At 45.7% G+C, this 12,440-nt stretch overlaps 1 protein-coding gene across 3 annotated transcripts in view; it reads right to left on the minus strand.

The window, feature by feature from the left end:
- Nucleotides 1-12,440, minus strand: part of LOC106560839 (breast cancer anti-estrogen resistance protein 1) — a 137,047-nt gene that overhangs the window by 13,516 nt on the left and 111,091 nt on the right. For all 3 annotated transcript variants that reach the window (XM_082957223.1, XM_082957221.1, XM_082957222.1), the window contains one exon: nucleotides 80-235. In XM_082957223.1, the coding sequence (XP_082813349.1) occupies nucleotides 80-235 (156 nt within the window). The remainder of the gene's footprint in view (nucleotides 1-79; nucleotides 236-12,440) is intronic.

A 12,440-nucleotide genomic window follows, 5' to 3' on the forward strand; every position in this document is an offset into this window, starting at 1 on the left:
AGAGAGAGAGAGAGAGAGAGAGAGAGAGAGAGAGAGAGAGAGAGAGAGAGAGAGAGAGAGAGACTAGCTGACTCCTCACCTGTTGGCTGTACTGGGCGCGGGTTGGGGGAACGTCATAGATATCCTGTGACTGCTGGGAGGGAGGCATGTGTCTGGGAGGGACATCATACTCATCCTGCTCCGACTTTCCCGTGTCATACACATACACCTGGCCCACCCGCGTCGGCACCACCACCTGACGGAGAGAGAGAGCGAGAGAGGCATGAGGTTAGTGAAATGGTCCGTTATAAGATTTTATCAAATTGATGCATCTTTAAGTCTTATGTAGAGTTGAAGTCAGAAGTTTACATACACCTTAGCCAAATACATTTAAACTCAGTTTTTCACAATTCCTGGCATTCAATCCTAGTAAACATTCCCTGTCTTAGGTCAGTTAGGATAACCACTTTATTTTAAGAATGTGAAATGTCAGAGTAATAGTAGAGAGAATTATTTATTTCAGCTTATATTTCTTTCATCACATTCCCAGTGGGTCAGAAGTTTACATACACTCAATTAGTATTTGGTAGCATTGCCTTTAAATTGTTTTACTTCGGTCAAACATTTCGGGTAGCCTTCCACAAGCTTCCCACAATAAGTCGGGTGAGTTTTGGCCCATTCCTCCTGACAGAGCTGGTGTAACTGAGTCAGGTTTGTAGGCCTCCTTGCTCGCACACACTTTTTCAGTTCTGCCCACAAATTTTCTATGGGATTGAGGTCAGGGCTTTGTGATGGCCACTCCAATACCTTGACTTTGTTGTCCTTAAGCCATTTTGCCACAACTTTGGAAGTATACTTGGGGTCATTGTCCATTTGGAAGACCCATTTGCAACCAAGCTCTTCCTGACTGATGTCTTGAGATGTTGCTTCAATATAGCCACATAATTTTCCTCCCTCATGATGCCATCTATGTTGTGAAGTCCCCCAGTCCCTCCTGCAGCAAATCAATCTTAGTGTCGGTAAACTTCTGACCCACTGGAATTGTGATACAGTGAATTATAAGTGAAATAATCTGTCTGTAAACAATTGTTGGAAACATTACTTGTGTCATGCACAAAGTAGATGTCCTAACCGACTTACTAAAAATATAGTTTGTTAACAAGAAATGTGTGGAGTGGTTGAAAAACTTCCGACTTCAACTGTACTTTATAAAAGACTGTAAAAACACCAGCAAATCAGCTCCAAGTGATTTCAATTTTCTTCTGTTCAAAAGTATTCCCACACATAACAGAGAGATATACGCTGACTGTACAAACAATGGAACACCCCCTTTTGCCCTCAGAACAGGCTCCATTAGTCGGGGCATGGACTCTACAAGGTGTTGAAAGCGTTCCACAGGGATGCTGGCCCATGTGGACTCCAATGCTTTCCACAGTTGTGTCAAGTTGACTGGATGACCTTTGGGTGGTGGACCATTCTTGATACACATGGGAATCTGTTGAATGTGAAAAACCCAGCAGTGTTGCAGTTCTTGACACACTCAAACCATTGTGCCTGGCACCTACTATCATACCTCGTTCAAAGGCACTTAAATCTTTTGTCTTGCCTATTTACCCTCTGAATGACACACATACACAATCCACGTCTCAATTGTCTCAAGGCTTAAAAATCCTTCTTTAACCTGTCCCCTCCCCTTCGTCTACACTGATTGAAGTGAATTTAACAAGTGACATCAATAAGGGATCATAGCGTTCACCTGGATTCACCTGGTCAGTCTATGTCATGGAAAGAGCAGGAGTTCCAATTGCATTGAACATTCAGTGTATGTGATCATGTACAAATGTAAGCAAGGTTTGAAATGATTATGTTTTAGTCAAATATTATATCTGTTTGGGCTTCTTGCAGTCAATTTGCAGTCTACTAATTATTTGTAATTATGTTCAGGCCCCCTGACCATCCACTCAATAAAAAATTGTCCCACGGCTGAATCTAGTTGATGATCCCAGCCGTAGATGATAACAGTAGAGAACACATTATATCCACTCAAGACTCAATCTTAATGAAAACCTCCTGACCCACAGTGAGGAGCCAAAACAGCCTGTAACAGAGTCAGGGTCTGGATTAACCCCAGAGGCAGTAAAAACAGAATGGGGGTCTTGGCCGGTCAGCGTGGGAACAACGCCTGTCCTATTGTCTGCCTGTTTACCCACAGTATTATAGTCTCAGTGTTATGTCAACTGTCTGGGCCTGGGAAATGAAAACAGACTGACTGACAACAGCACACTGGCTGCTCTCAATACAGAGACAGTAACTGGAACATAAGTGTCCATCCAAACTAGTACTCAAATGTAGTATTCAATACATCACAGGATATTGAAAATCAAATCATTAGCACTTCCTATCAGGACCATATCATGTCATGTCATCACCACATAATGTCAGTGCTCCTTGGAAGTCTATCTGAGCTCCTCTGGCTGTGTGTGTGTGTGTGTGTGTGTGTGTGTGTGTGTGTGTGTGTGTGTGTGTGTGTGTGTGTGTCTTTCCCCTCTCCTCTCACTTCCTTTAATCTGGCCCTGCTATCGATCCCCTGCAGGCAAGGGCTATGGAATCACACAGATAAGGAATGTTGTTATCTCTCTCCCAATCAGGGCACTGGGGAAATCTGTGATTATCTACTCCCAGCTACAGATACACTGCTGCTGCTGCATTCACTACTGATGGGAGAGGAAAATAGCAGTCCAATCACACACACACCAGTGCTAATAAACCGTCTGCAACCTCCCGACTACAGTACCAGTCAAAAGTCTGGACACACCTACTCATTCATGGGTTTTTCTTTATTTCGACTATTTTCTACATTGTAGAATAATAGTGAAGACATCAAAACTATGAAATAACCCATATGGAATCATGTAGTAACCAAGAAAGTGTTAAACAAATCAAAATATATGTTACTGTCACGTCCTGGCCAGTATAAGGTTAATTGTTTTTGTAGTTTGGTCAGGACGTGGCAGAGGGTATTTGTTTTATGTGGTTCGGGGTGGTGTGTTTGTGTAAAGGGTGTTTGATTTAGTATTTCCGGGTTTTTGGTTTATGGTCTATGTGTTTGTATTCTATGGTTAGTCTGGTGTGTGTGTTTCTATGTTTGGTTAATTGGGGTTGGGACTCTCAGTTGAAGGCAGGTGTTGTCTATCTGCCTTTGATTGAGAGTCCCATATATTAGGGTGTGTTTGTGTGTGATTTGTGGGTGATTGTTCTGTGCTTAGCCGTGTGCCTAGTCAGACTGTTATTGTCGTGTTATTGTTTTCCTGTGGATGCCTTACTGGAGTCTATTAAAGTATGAGTATTCACAGTCTCGCTGCGCCTTGGTCCTCTTCTCTCCAGTATGACATTTTCAAGGATGAGTACAACTTATTTTGTGACAGAATCACCCACCACTCAAGGACCAAGCAGCAGAAGAAGGAGCAGAGGGACTTCGAGTTGGACTGGCGGGAGAAATGGACCTGGGAGGAAGTTCTGGACGGGGCCGGACCTTGGCACCAGGCTGGGGATTATCGCCGCCCGCAGTGGGAAATTGAGGCAGCCAAGGCAGAGAGGCGGTGGTACGAGGCCAAGTACGCGCTGAAGGAGAAGCACGAGAGGCACCCCCAAGAAAATGTTTGGGGGGGGCACACGGGTAGTTTGGCTAGGCGTAAGAAGAGCCGGAAGCCAGCTACCCGTGGTTATATGGAGGAGCGTATGGGGTGGAGAGCGCTATGTTTCGCTGAGGAGCGCACTATCTCACCCATACGCACGCACAGTCCGGTGCGCGTTATTCCAGCCCCTCGCAGGTGCCGTGCTAGAGCGGGCATCCAGCCTGGTAGCAGGATGCCTGCGCAGCGCATCTGGTCGCCGGTACGCCTCCGAGGACCAGGCTACCCAACTCCCGCTCTACGCACGGCTACCATCAGGCCCCTGCACAGCCCAGTCTGCCCTGTACGAGCACCCCGCTCGTACAGGGCTACTAGTTCCATCCAGCCAAGACGGGTTGTGCAGGAGGTAAGATCGAGACCGACTGTGCGCCTCCATAGCCGTGGGTTTCCAGCTCCTGTCTCTCGTGCGGACCCGGAAGTTCGTCAACCCAGTCCGACTCGTCCTGTTCCCGCTCCCCGCACTAGCCTGGAGGTGCGTGTTCATAATCTGGTAAGCCCAGTACCAGCACCACGCACCAGGCTACAAGTGCGTAAACCCAGCCACGCCAGTCAACAGTCGTCATCAGAGCTGCCCGCCAGTCAACAGTCGTCATCAGAGCTGCCCGCCAGTCAACAGTCGTCATCAGAGCTGCCCGCCAGTCAACAGTCGTCATCAGAGCTGCCCGCCAGTCAACAGTCGTCATCAGAGCTGCCCGCCAGTCAACAGTCGTCATCAGAGCTGCCCGCCAGTCAACAGTCGTCATCAGAGCTGCCCGCCAGTCAACAGTCGTCATCAGAGCTGCCCGCCAGTCAACAGTCGTCATCAGAGCTGCCCGCCAGTCAACAGTCGTCATCAGAGCTGCCCGCCAGTCAACAGTCGTCATCAGAGCTGCCCGCCAGTCAACAGTCGTCAGAGAGGCCAGACTGCGCTGAACTGCCGGAGTGGCCAGACTGCGCTGAACTGCCGGAGTGGCCAGACTGCGCTGAACTGCCGGAGTGGCCAGACTGCGCTGAACTGCCGGAGTGGCCAGACTGCGCTGAACTGCCGGAGTGGCCAGACTGCGCTGAACTGCCGGAGTGGCCAGACTGCCCAGACTGTCCCGAACTGCCAGACTGCCCAGACTGTCCCGAACTGCCAGACTGCCCAGACTGTCCCGAACTGCCAGACTGCCCAGACTGTCCCGAACTGCCAGACTGGCCCGACTGCCCCCCCGGCGATGCCAGAGTGGTCCGACTGCCCCTCGGCGATGCCAGAGTGGCCTGACAGCCTGGAACGGCCGGAACCAGAGCCACCTCCAGAAATAGGTGGGTTGGGGAGGGGGGGTGTAGCACAGTGCCGTCGTTGACGGCAGCCACCATCCCTTCCCTCCCTTTAGAAAAGGGGAATTTTTTTTGGTGTTGCTTGGGGTTATTTTTTGTTAAGGTGCTTCAGGGGTAGCACCTTTAAGGGGGGGGTACTGTCACGTCCTGGCCAGTATAAGGTTAATTGTTTTTGTAGTTTGGTCAGGACGTGGCAGAGGGTATTTGTTTTATGTGGTTCGGGGTGGTGTGTTTGTGTAAAGGGTGTTTTGATTTAGTATTTCCGGGTTTTTGGTTGATGGTCTATGTGTTTGTATTCTATGGTTAGTCAGGTGTGTGTGTTTCTATGTTTGGTTAATTGGGGTTGGGACTCTCAGTTGAAGGCAGGTGTTGTCTATCTGCCTTTGATTGAGAGTCCCATATATTAGGGTGTGTTTGTGTGATTTGTGGGTGATTGTTCTGTGCTTAGCCGTGTGCCTAGTCAGACTGTTATTGTTTTCCTGTGGATGCCTTACTGGAGTCTATTAAAGTATGAGTATTCACAGTCTCGCTGCGCCTTGGTCCTCTTCTCTCCAGTACGACATTTTCAAGGATGAGTACAACTTATTTTGTGACAGTTACATTTAAAATTTTTCAAAGTAGACACCATTTGCCTTGATGACAGCTTTGCACACTCTTGGCATTCTCTCAACCAGCTTCATGAGGTAGTCACCTGGAATGCATTTCAATTAACAGGTGTGCCTTGTTAAAAGTTAATATGTGGAATTCCTTTCCTTAATGCGTTTGAGCCAATCAACTGTGTTGTGACAAGGTAGGGGTTGTATACAGAAGATAGCCCTATTTGGTAAAAGACCAAGTCCACATTATGGTAAGAACAGCTCAAATAAACAAAGAGAAATTACAGTCCATCATTACTTTAAGACATGAAGGTCAGTCAATCCGGCACTTTTCAAGAACTTTGATAGTTTCTTCAAGTGCAGTCGCAAAAACCATCAAGCGATATGATGAAACTGGCTCTCATGAGGTCCGCCACAGGAAAGGAAGACCCAGAGTTACCTCTGCTACAGAGGGTAAGGTCATTAGAGTTACCAGTCTCAGAAATTGCAGCCCAAATAAATGCTTCACAGAGTTCAAGTAACAGACACATCTCAACATCACTGTTCAGAGTAGCCTGCATGGCCTTAATGGTCGAATTGCTGCAAAGAAACGACTATTAAAGGACAATAAGAAGAAGAGACTTACTTGGGCCAAGAAACACGAGCAATAGACATTAGACCGGTGGAAATCTGTCCTTTGGTCTGATGAGTCCAAATTTGAGATTTTTGGTTACAACCGCCATGTCTTTGTGAGACGCAGAGTAGGTGAACATGTGTGGTTCCCACCATGAAGCATGGAGGAGGAGGTGTGATGGTGTAGGGGTGCTTTGCTGGTGATACTGTCGGTTATTTGTTTAGAATTCAAGGCACACTTAACCAGCACGGCTACCACAGCATTCCTAATGCAATACGCCATCCCATCTGGTTTGCGCTTAGTGGGACTATCATTTGTTTTTCAACTGGACAATGACCCAACACAACTCCAGGCTGTGTAAGGGCTATTTGACCAATAAGGAGAGGGATGGAGTGCTGCATCAGATGCCCTGGCCTCCACAATCACCCGACCTCAACCCAATTGAGATGGTTTGGGATGAGTTGGACTGCAGAGTGAAGGAAAAGCAGCCAACAAGTGCTCAGCATATGTGGAAACTCCTTCAAGACTGTTGGAAAAGCATTCCAGGTGATGCTGGTTGAGAGAATGCCAAGAAAAAACCCTTGAATGAGTAGGTGTGCCCAAACATTTGACTAGTACTGTATATGTGATAAATATAGAAAATGCACTGTACTGTTCTCTGTTTAGTGTCATTTTTGCCTCAGTGGATCGGCGTTAGTGTTTTCTGCCCAAATTCCCCAAAATATTTGGCGATTGGCGTGTATTTGGCACACGTACAGCTAGGCCTACGCACTAATGGCAGAGAAAAAAGATGACAGAAAAACTTCATGTAGCCTATAGATATGAATTGCCAAAAAATTATACATGTACGGATTTTTTCATGCATTGTTTTCTCTTAATTCAATCCGCCCGCCACCCACCCGCCCTTCATCCACACAATATTTCATGACCCTAATCCCGCCCACCCAGCGAGGTTATGAGTAAACACACACACGAGCGCAGTCAATCCCATTTCCAAAAAAACTGAAAGGATCCCTGTTCCTTTCCTCTGGAGCCTAGGCTACAGTGAGGGTGTGTGGTTCTGGTCGTGTCTGCTAGCCTGTCTCTTCAGTGCCAGACAAGGTCAAAACCAAACATGAAGAAGCAAGCTGAGGAGATCTCTAGACGTCACTAAAGCAGCCATGCCTAGCTCACTACGGGTTTCAGAGGCGATAACTTCACAGAGTTCTGACAGGTTCCCCTGGTCCCATCCCCCCTTCTCTCTAGCTGATCCCCTCACTGCCAAACACCCCACACCCCCTCTGGACACCCCAGTGAGGAACGAGGGGAGGGACTGCTCCCTATAGGGCGTCACTATCTCAGCCTGGCCGACAAAGGAAGCATTGGAGTCCATGCCGATGCATGTTAGTGTTCAGCTGATGGGGACCAGGATCAAAGGGTCGTGATTAGCATGACACTGACAGAGGAAGTGGATCTCTCCAGTGACTGATAGACACTGGATTAGATACAGCCAAGCCACAATCCATACAAAATAATGGAATGACATAGGGCATGGGCAAAGAAGCCCTAAAAAACACTATACTATACAATACAAAAACCTCACTGATACTAACTATACAGACTTGGATAAACTTGGATTAGCTAACACAATGTGACATTGGAACACAGGAGTGATGGTTGCTGATAATGGGCCTCTGTACGCCTATGTAGATATTCCATAAAAAATCTGCCGTTTCCAGCTACAATAGTCATTTACAACATTAACAATGTCTACACTGTATTTCTGATCAATTTTATGTTATTTTAATGGACAAAGAAATGTGCTTTTCTTTCAAAAACAAGGACATTTCTAAGTGACCCCAAACTTTTGAATGGTAGTGTATATTTGTAGCAACTTGTGCAATATGTTATGAGAAAAAGAAAATCACGTTCTTCATTTCACCTGCCATATCATTTTTCATTATGAAGCTTAAGATTTGTCCCCAGTCACATGAAATCAAATCAAATTGTATTTGTCACATGCACCGAATACACACAATTGTAGACCTTACCATGAAATGCTTACTACGGAGAGCGTTATCACACGTCCGGAACAGCTGATGCTCTCATGCATGCTTCAGTGTTGCTTGCCTCAAAGCGAGCATAAAAGGCATTTAGCTCATCTGGTAGGCTCGCGTCACTGGGCAGCTCGCGGTTGGATTTCCCTTTGTAGTCCGTAATAGTTTGCAAGCCCTGCCACATCCGACGAGCGTCAGAGCCGGTGTAGTAGGATTCAATCTTAGTCCTGTATTGACGGTTTGCCTGTTTGATGGTTCGTCTGAGGGCATAGCGGGATTTCTTATAAGCGTCCGGATTAGTGGCCCGCTCCTTGAAAGCTGCAGCTCTAGCTTTTAGCTCGGTGCGGATGTTGCCTGTAATCCATGGCTTCTGGTTGGGATATGTACGCAAAGTCACTGTGGGGACGACGTCATCGATGTACTTATTGATGAAGCCTGTGACTGAGGTGATATATTCCTCAATGCCATTGGATGAATCTTGGAACATATTCCAGTCTGTGCTAGAAAAACAGTCCTGTAGTGTAGCATCCGCGTCATCTGACCACTTCCCTATTGAGCGAGTCACTGGTAGTTTGTCACACAACACAATATGTCTCAAGTTGAGGGAGAGTGCAATTGCCACACTGACTGCAGGAATGTCCACTTGGGCTATTGCCAGAGAATTTAATGTTCATTTCTCTACCATAAGCAACCTCCAGCGTTGTTTTAGAGAATTTGGCAGTACATTCCCCCGGCCTCACCCCGCAGACAAAAGTTTACATACAGAAGTTTACATACACTAAGTTGACTGTGTCTTTAAACAGCTTCTGATAGGCTAATTGACATAATTTGAGTCAATTGGAGGTGTATCTGTGGATGTATTTCAAGGCCTACTTTCCAACTCAGTGTCTCTTTGCTTAACATCATGGGAAAATCAAAAGAAATCAGCCAAGACCTCAGAAAAAAAATGGTAGACCTCTACAAGTCTGGTTCATCCTTGGGAGCAATTTCCAAACGCCTGAAGGTACCACGTGCAACTGTACAAACAATAGTAAGCAAGGATAAACACCATGTGATCACACAGCCGTCATACCGCTCAGGGAGGAGACGCATTCTGTCTCCTAGAGATGAACGTACTTTGGTGCAAAAAGTGCAAATCAATCCCAGAACAACAGTAAAGGACCTTGTGAAGATGCTGGACGAAACAGGCACAAAAGTATCTATATCCACAGTAAAATGAGTCCTATATCGACATAACCTGAAAGGCCACTCAGCAATGAAGAAGCCACTGTTCCCAAACCACCATAAAAAAGCCAGACTACTGTTTGCAACTGCACATGGGGAAAAATATCGTACTTTTTGGAGAAATGTCCTCTGGTCTAAAATAGAACTGTTTGGCCATAATGACCATCGTTATGTTTGGAGAAAAAAGGGGGAGGCTTGCAAGCTGAAGAACACCATCCCAACCGTGAAGGACAGGGGTGGCAGCATCATGTTGTGGGGGTGCTTTGCTGCAGGAGGGTCTGGTGCACTTCACAAAATAGATGGCATCATGAGCAAGGAAAATTATGTGGATATATTGAAGCAACATCTCAAGACATCAGTCAGGAAGTTAAAGCTTGGTCGCAAATAGGTCTTCCAAATGGACAATGACCCCAAGCATACTTCCAAAGTTGTGGCAAAATGGCTTAAGGACAACAAAGTTAAGGTATTGTAGTGGCCATCACAAAGCTCTGACCTCAATCCTATAGAAAATTTGTGGGCAGAACTGAAAAAGTGTGTGCGAGCAAGGAGGCCTACAAAACCTGACTCAGTTACACCAGCTCTGTCAGGAGGAATGGGCCATAATTCACCCAACTTATTGTGGGAAGATTGTGGAAGGCTACCTGAAATATTTGACCCAAGTTAAACAATGTAAGGGCAATGCTACCATATACTAATTGAGTGTATGTAAACTTCTGACCAACTGGGAATAAATCTAAAATCTAATAAAGCTGAAATAAATAATTCGCTCTGCTATTATTCTGACATTTCACATTCTTAAAATAAAGTGGTGATCCTAACTGATCTAAGACAGGGAATTTTTACTGGGATTAAATGTCAGGAATTGTGAAAAACTGAGTTTAAATGTATTTGGCTAAGGTGTATGTAAACTCCCGACTTCAACTGTAAACACTTGCATACACAAATTGCACGCACCCTCATGCACCAGCCTTTACTGTTCATTCTGCTCCCCTTCTCTGGCTCTACTTTGTGGAGGTTATCTCAGTAGCCTGCTTGACTGGTATTTAAGAAACCAATCACATTATTTGCTAATGAAACGCCACAACTCTCCCGGATCCTCTAATAATATTTGCTCTCCCAGTCAGGCTGCCTGCCACTTGAAAGGTGACAGCCCAGCTAAACGGGTAATTAAGCCATTGCCCATTAAATAAATCTGACAATCTGCCTCTGTTAATATGTCTCATCCCTGTGTCCTGTCTGTATCCTTCCTCCATCTCCTCCCCTACAGCTTCCCTTAGTTCCCCATTCATTCAGAACCAGTGACTAAAGAAATAGAGTAGATGTCCTTAACTGACAGCCTATAAGCTGAAATACGACTAAGGAAAAACCCCAGAACAAATTAAATCAAATGAATCAAAGTCATATTTGAATCTCTCCATACAGCAAACTCCCTCCCTCCCTCTCCCTCCTCCTCCCCCCTTTTTATTCTCCTCCTTTCCCTGCCTTCAATTCCTAGTCTCTCCAGACAACCCATTCTCCACAGAGCTAACCAGCATCACACAAGTTTAAAGAACACAGCAGGTGTTTCATCTAACACATCCTAGGACAATATCGCACAGCCTCCTCTGCAGCCTTCTCTAACACAAAACACTCATTCTCCTCTCATACTGAGATATAGATCAGATCATAACATGTACTGTAGGCTCCCCTTGAGCTAAAGAACACCTACCTTTTACAACAACATAATAACAACATACCCGATCCTTTGTGCTAGACGGGTGATGGGATGGAATATGCAAGCACTACTGACAACATGTCATTCTGAGTTTATTCATAATTATTATTCTTGACTTGTGTATTGTCTGGCATGTTGTTCTGGTTCAGATGAATGTAAACAGACTACAGAAATATGGATCACACATACCATCATGTTCCTGGGCGCGTCACACTACTATTGACAGCAGTAAGTGAGAGTCAGATATCTATCACTTAACCTGGCTCTTATCGACAGATCCTCCATAAGCTATTAAAGAGATTAGAGGGCAACATTATTGGTTTTTGGTCATTGATCACATGGTAACGAGCCAGCCCTATCAATGCCCTCCTCAGCTGGCCCTTAACCTCCTCTATGTTAATAGGGGATCCCTCTGAGGCCATGAACTGCATAACTAATGGTGATCAATAGTGTGAATTATCAATGAGGAAGGTGTTGGAGAGGGGAGGGCACGGGGGCACATATGGGCTTTGGCTCTTAGCCAAGTCCTCATCAATAGTGTTGAAAGGCTTCTGTCAATGGGAGTGGGGGGGGGGGGGGGGGGGCAACACCCAGCAGCCAGCTGTCACAACATTCTATCAGGTCATAATAATGATGTCACTAAAAGACGAGGAGCCATTGAGGTTGTGGAACAATGGGGAGCGGTGACGCTCTGACCTGAGCCCTCACTGCTTTACTGGGCTGGCAGCTGGCCATGAGGTCTGTCTGTTGGAACAGAGGTCACCCCGAGGAGAGAAACAGATTGTAGACCCCCCCACCACCCACAGTCCACTGACCCCTAACCCAGATGACACCATGTCTGTCTGTTCAGATCGTTTCAGAACACAAGGGTTTTTTCCAGTCCACCTGCAATAGGCAAGACAAATAAAACTTCTGCTGAGCCTTGTGAAGTGGTCTTTCAAGTGAACAAAGGTCAGAGTACTAAGATTAATATTCCACGTTGGATGTCACGTTTTAAAATGAAAGTGCTCACATGTTTTAAAATGAAACTGCTCATGTTTGAACATTTAACTCAGAGTTTTATGGCTTCTTTAATACCCATACCATAAGAACTTTTTGATGCTAATAAACGCCATTTAGCAGACACTTTTTTCCAAAGTGACTTACAGGACCCTGAAGTTACAAGCACCATGCTCTAACAACTGAGCTACAAATGACCACATTTAAACACCTACAGTACATTCACACACCTTAGATAAGGTGTTACCAATAACCTAATAATCATCATTTCATACCTATGATTAGGTG

This window comes from Salmo salar, chromosome 10 (genome assembly GCF_965601325.2).
Source record: "Salmo salar chromosome 10, fSalSal1, whole genome shotgun sequence".
Taxonomy (NCBI): Eukaryota; Metazoa; Chordata; class Actinopteri; order Salmoniformes; family Salmonidae; genus Salmo; species Salmo salar.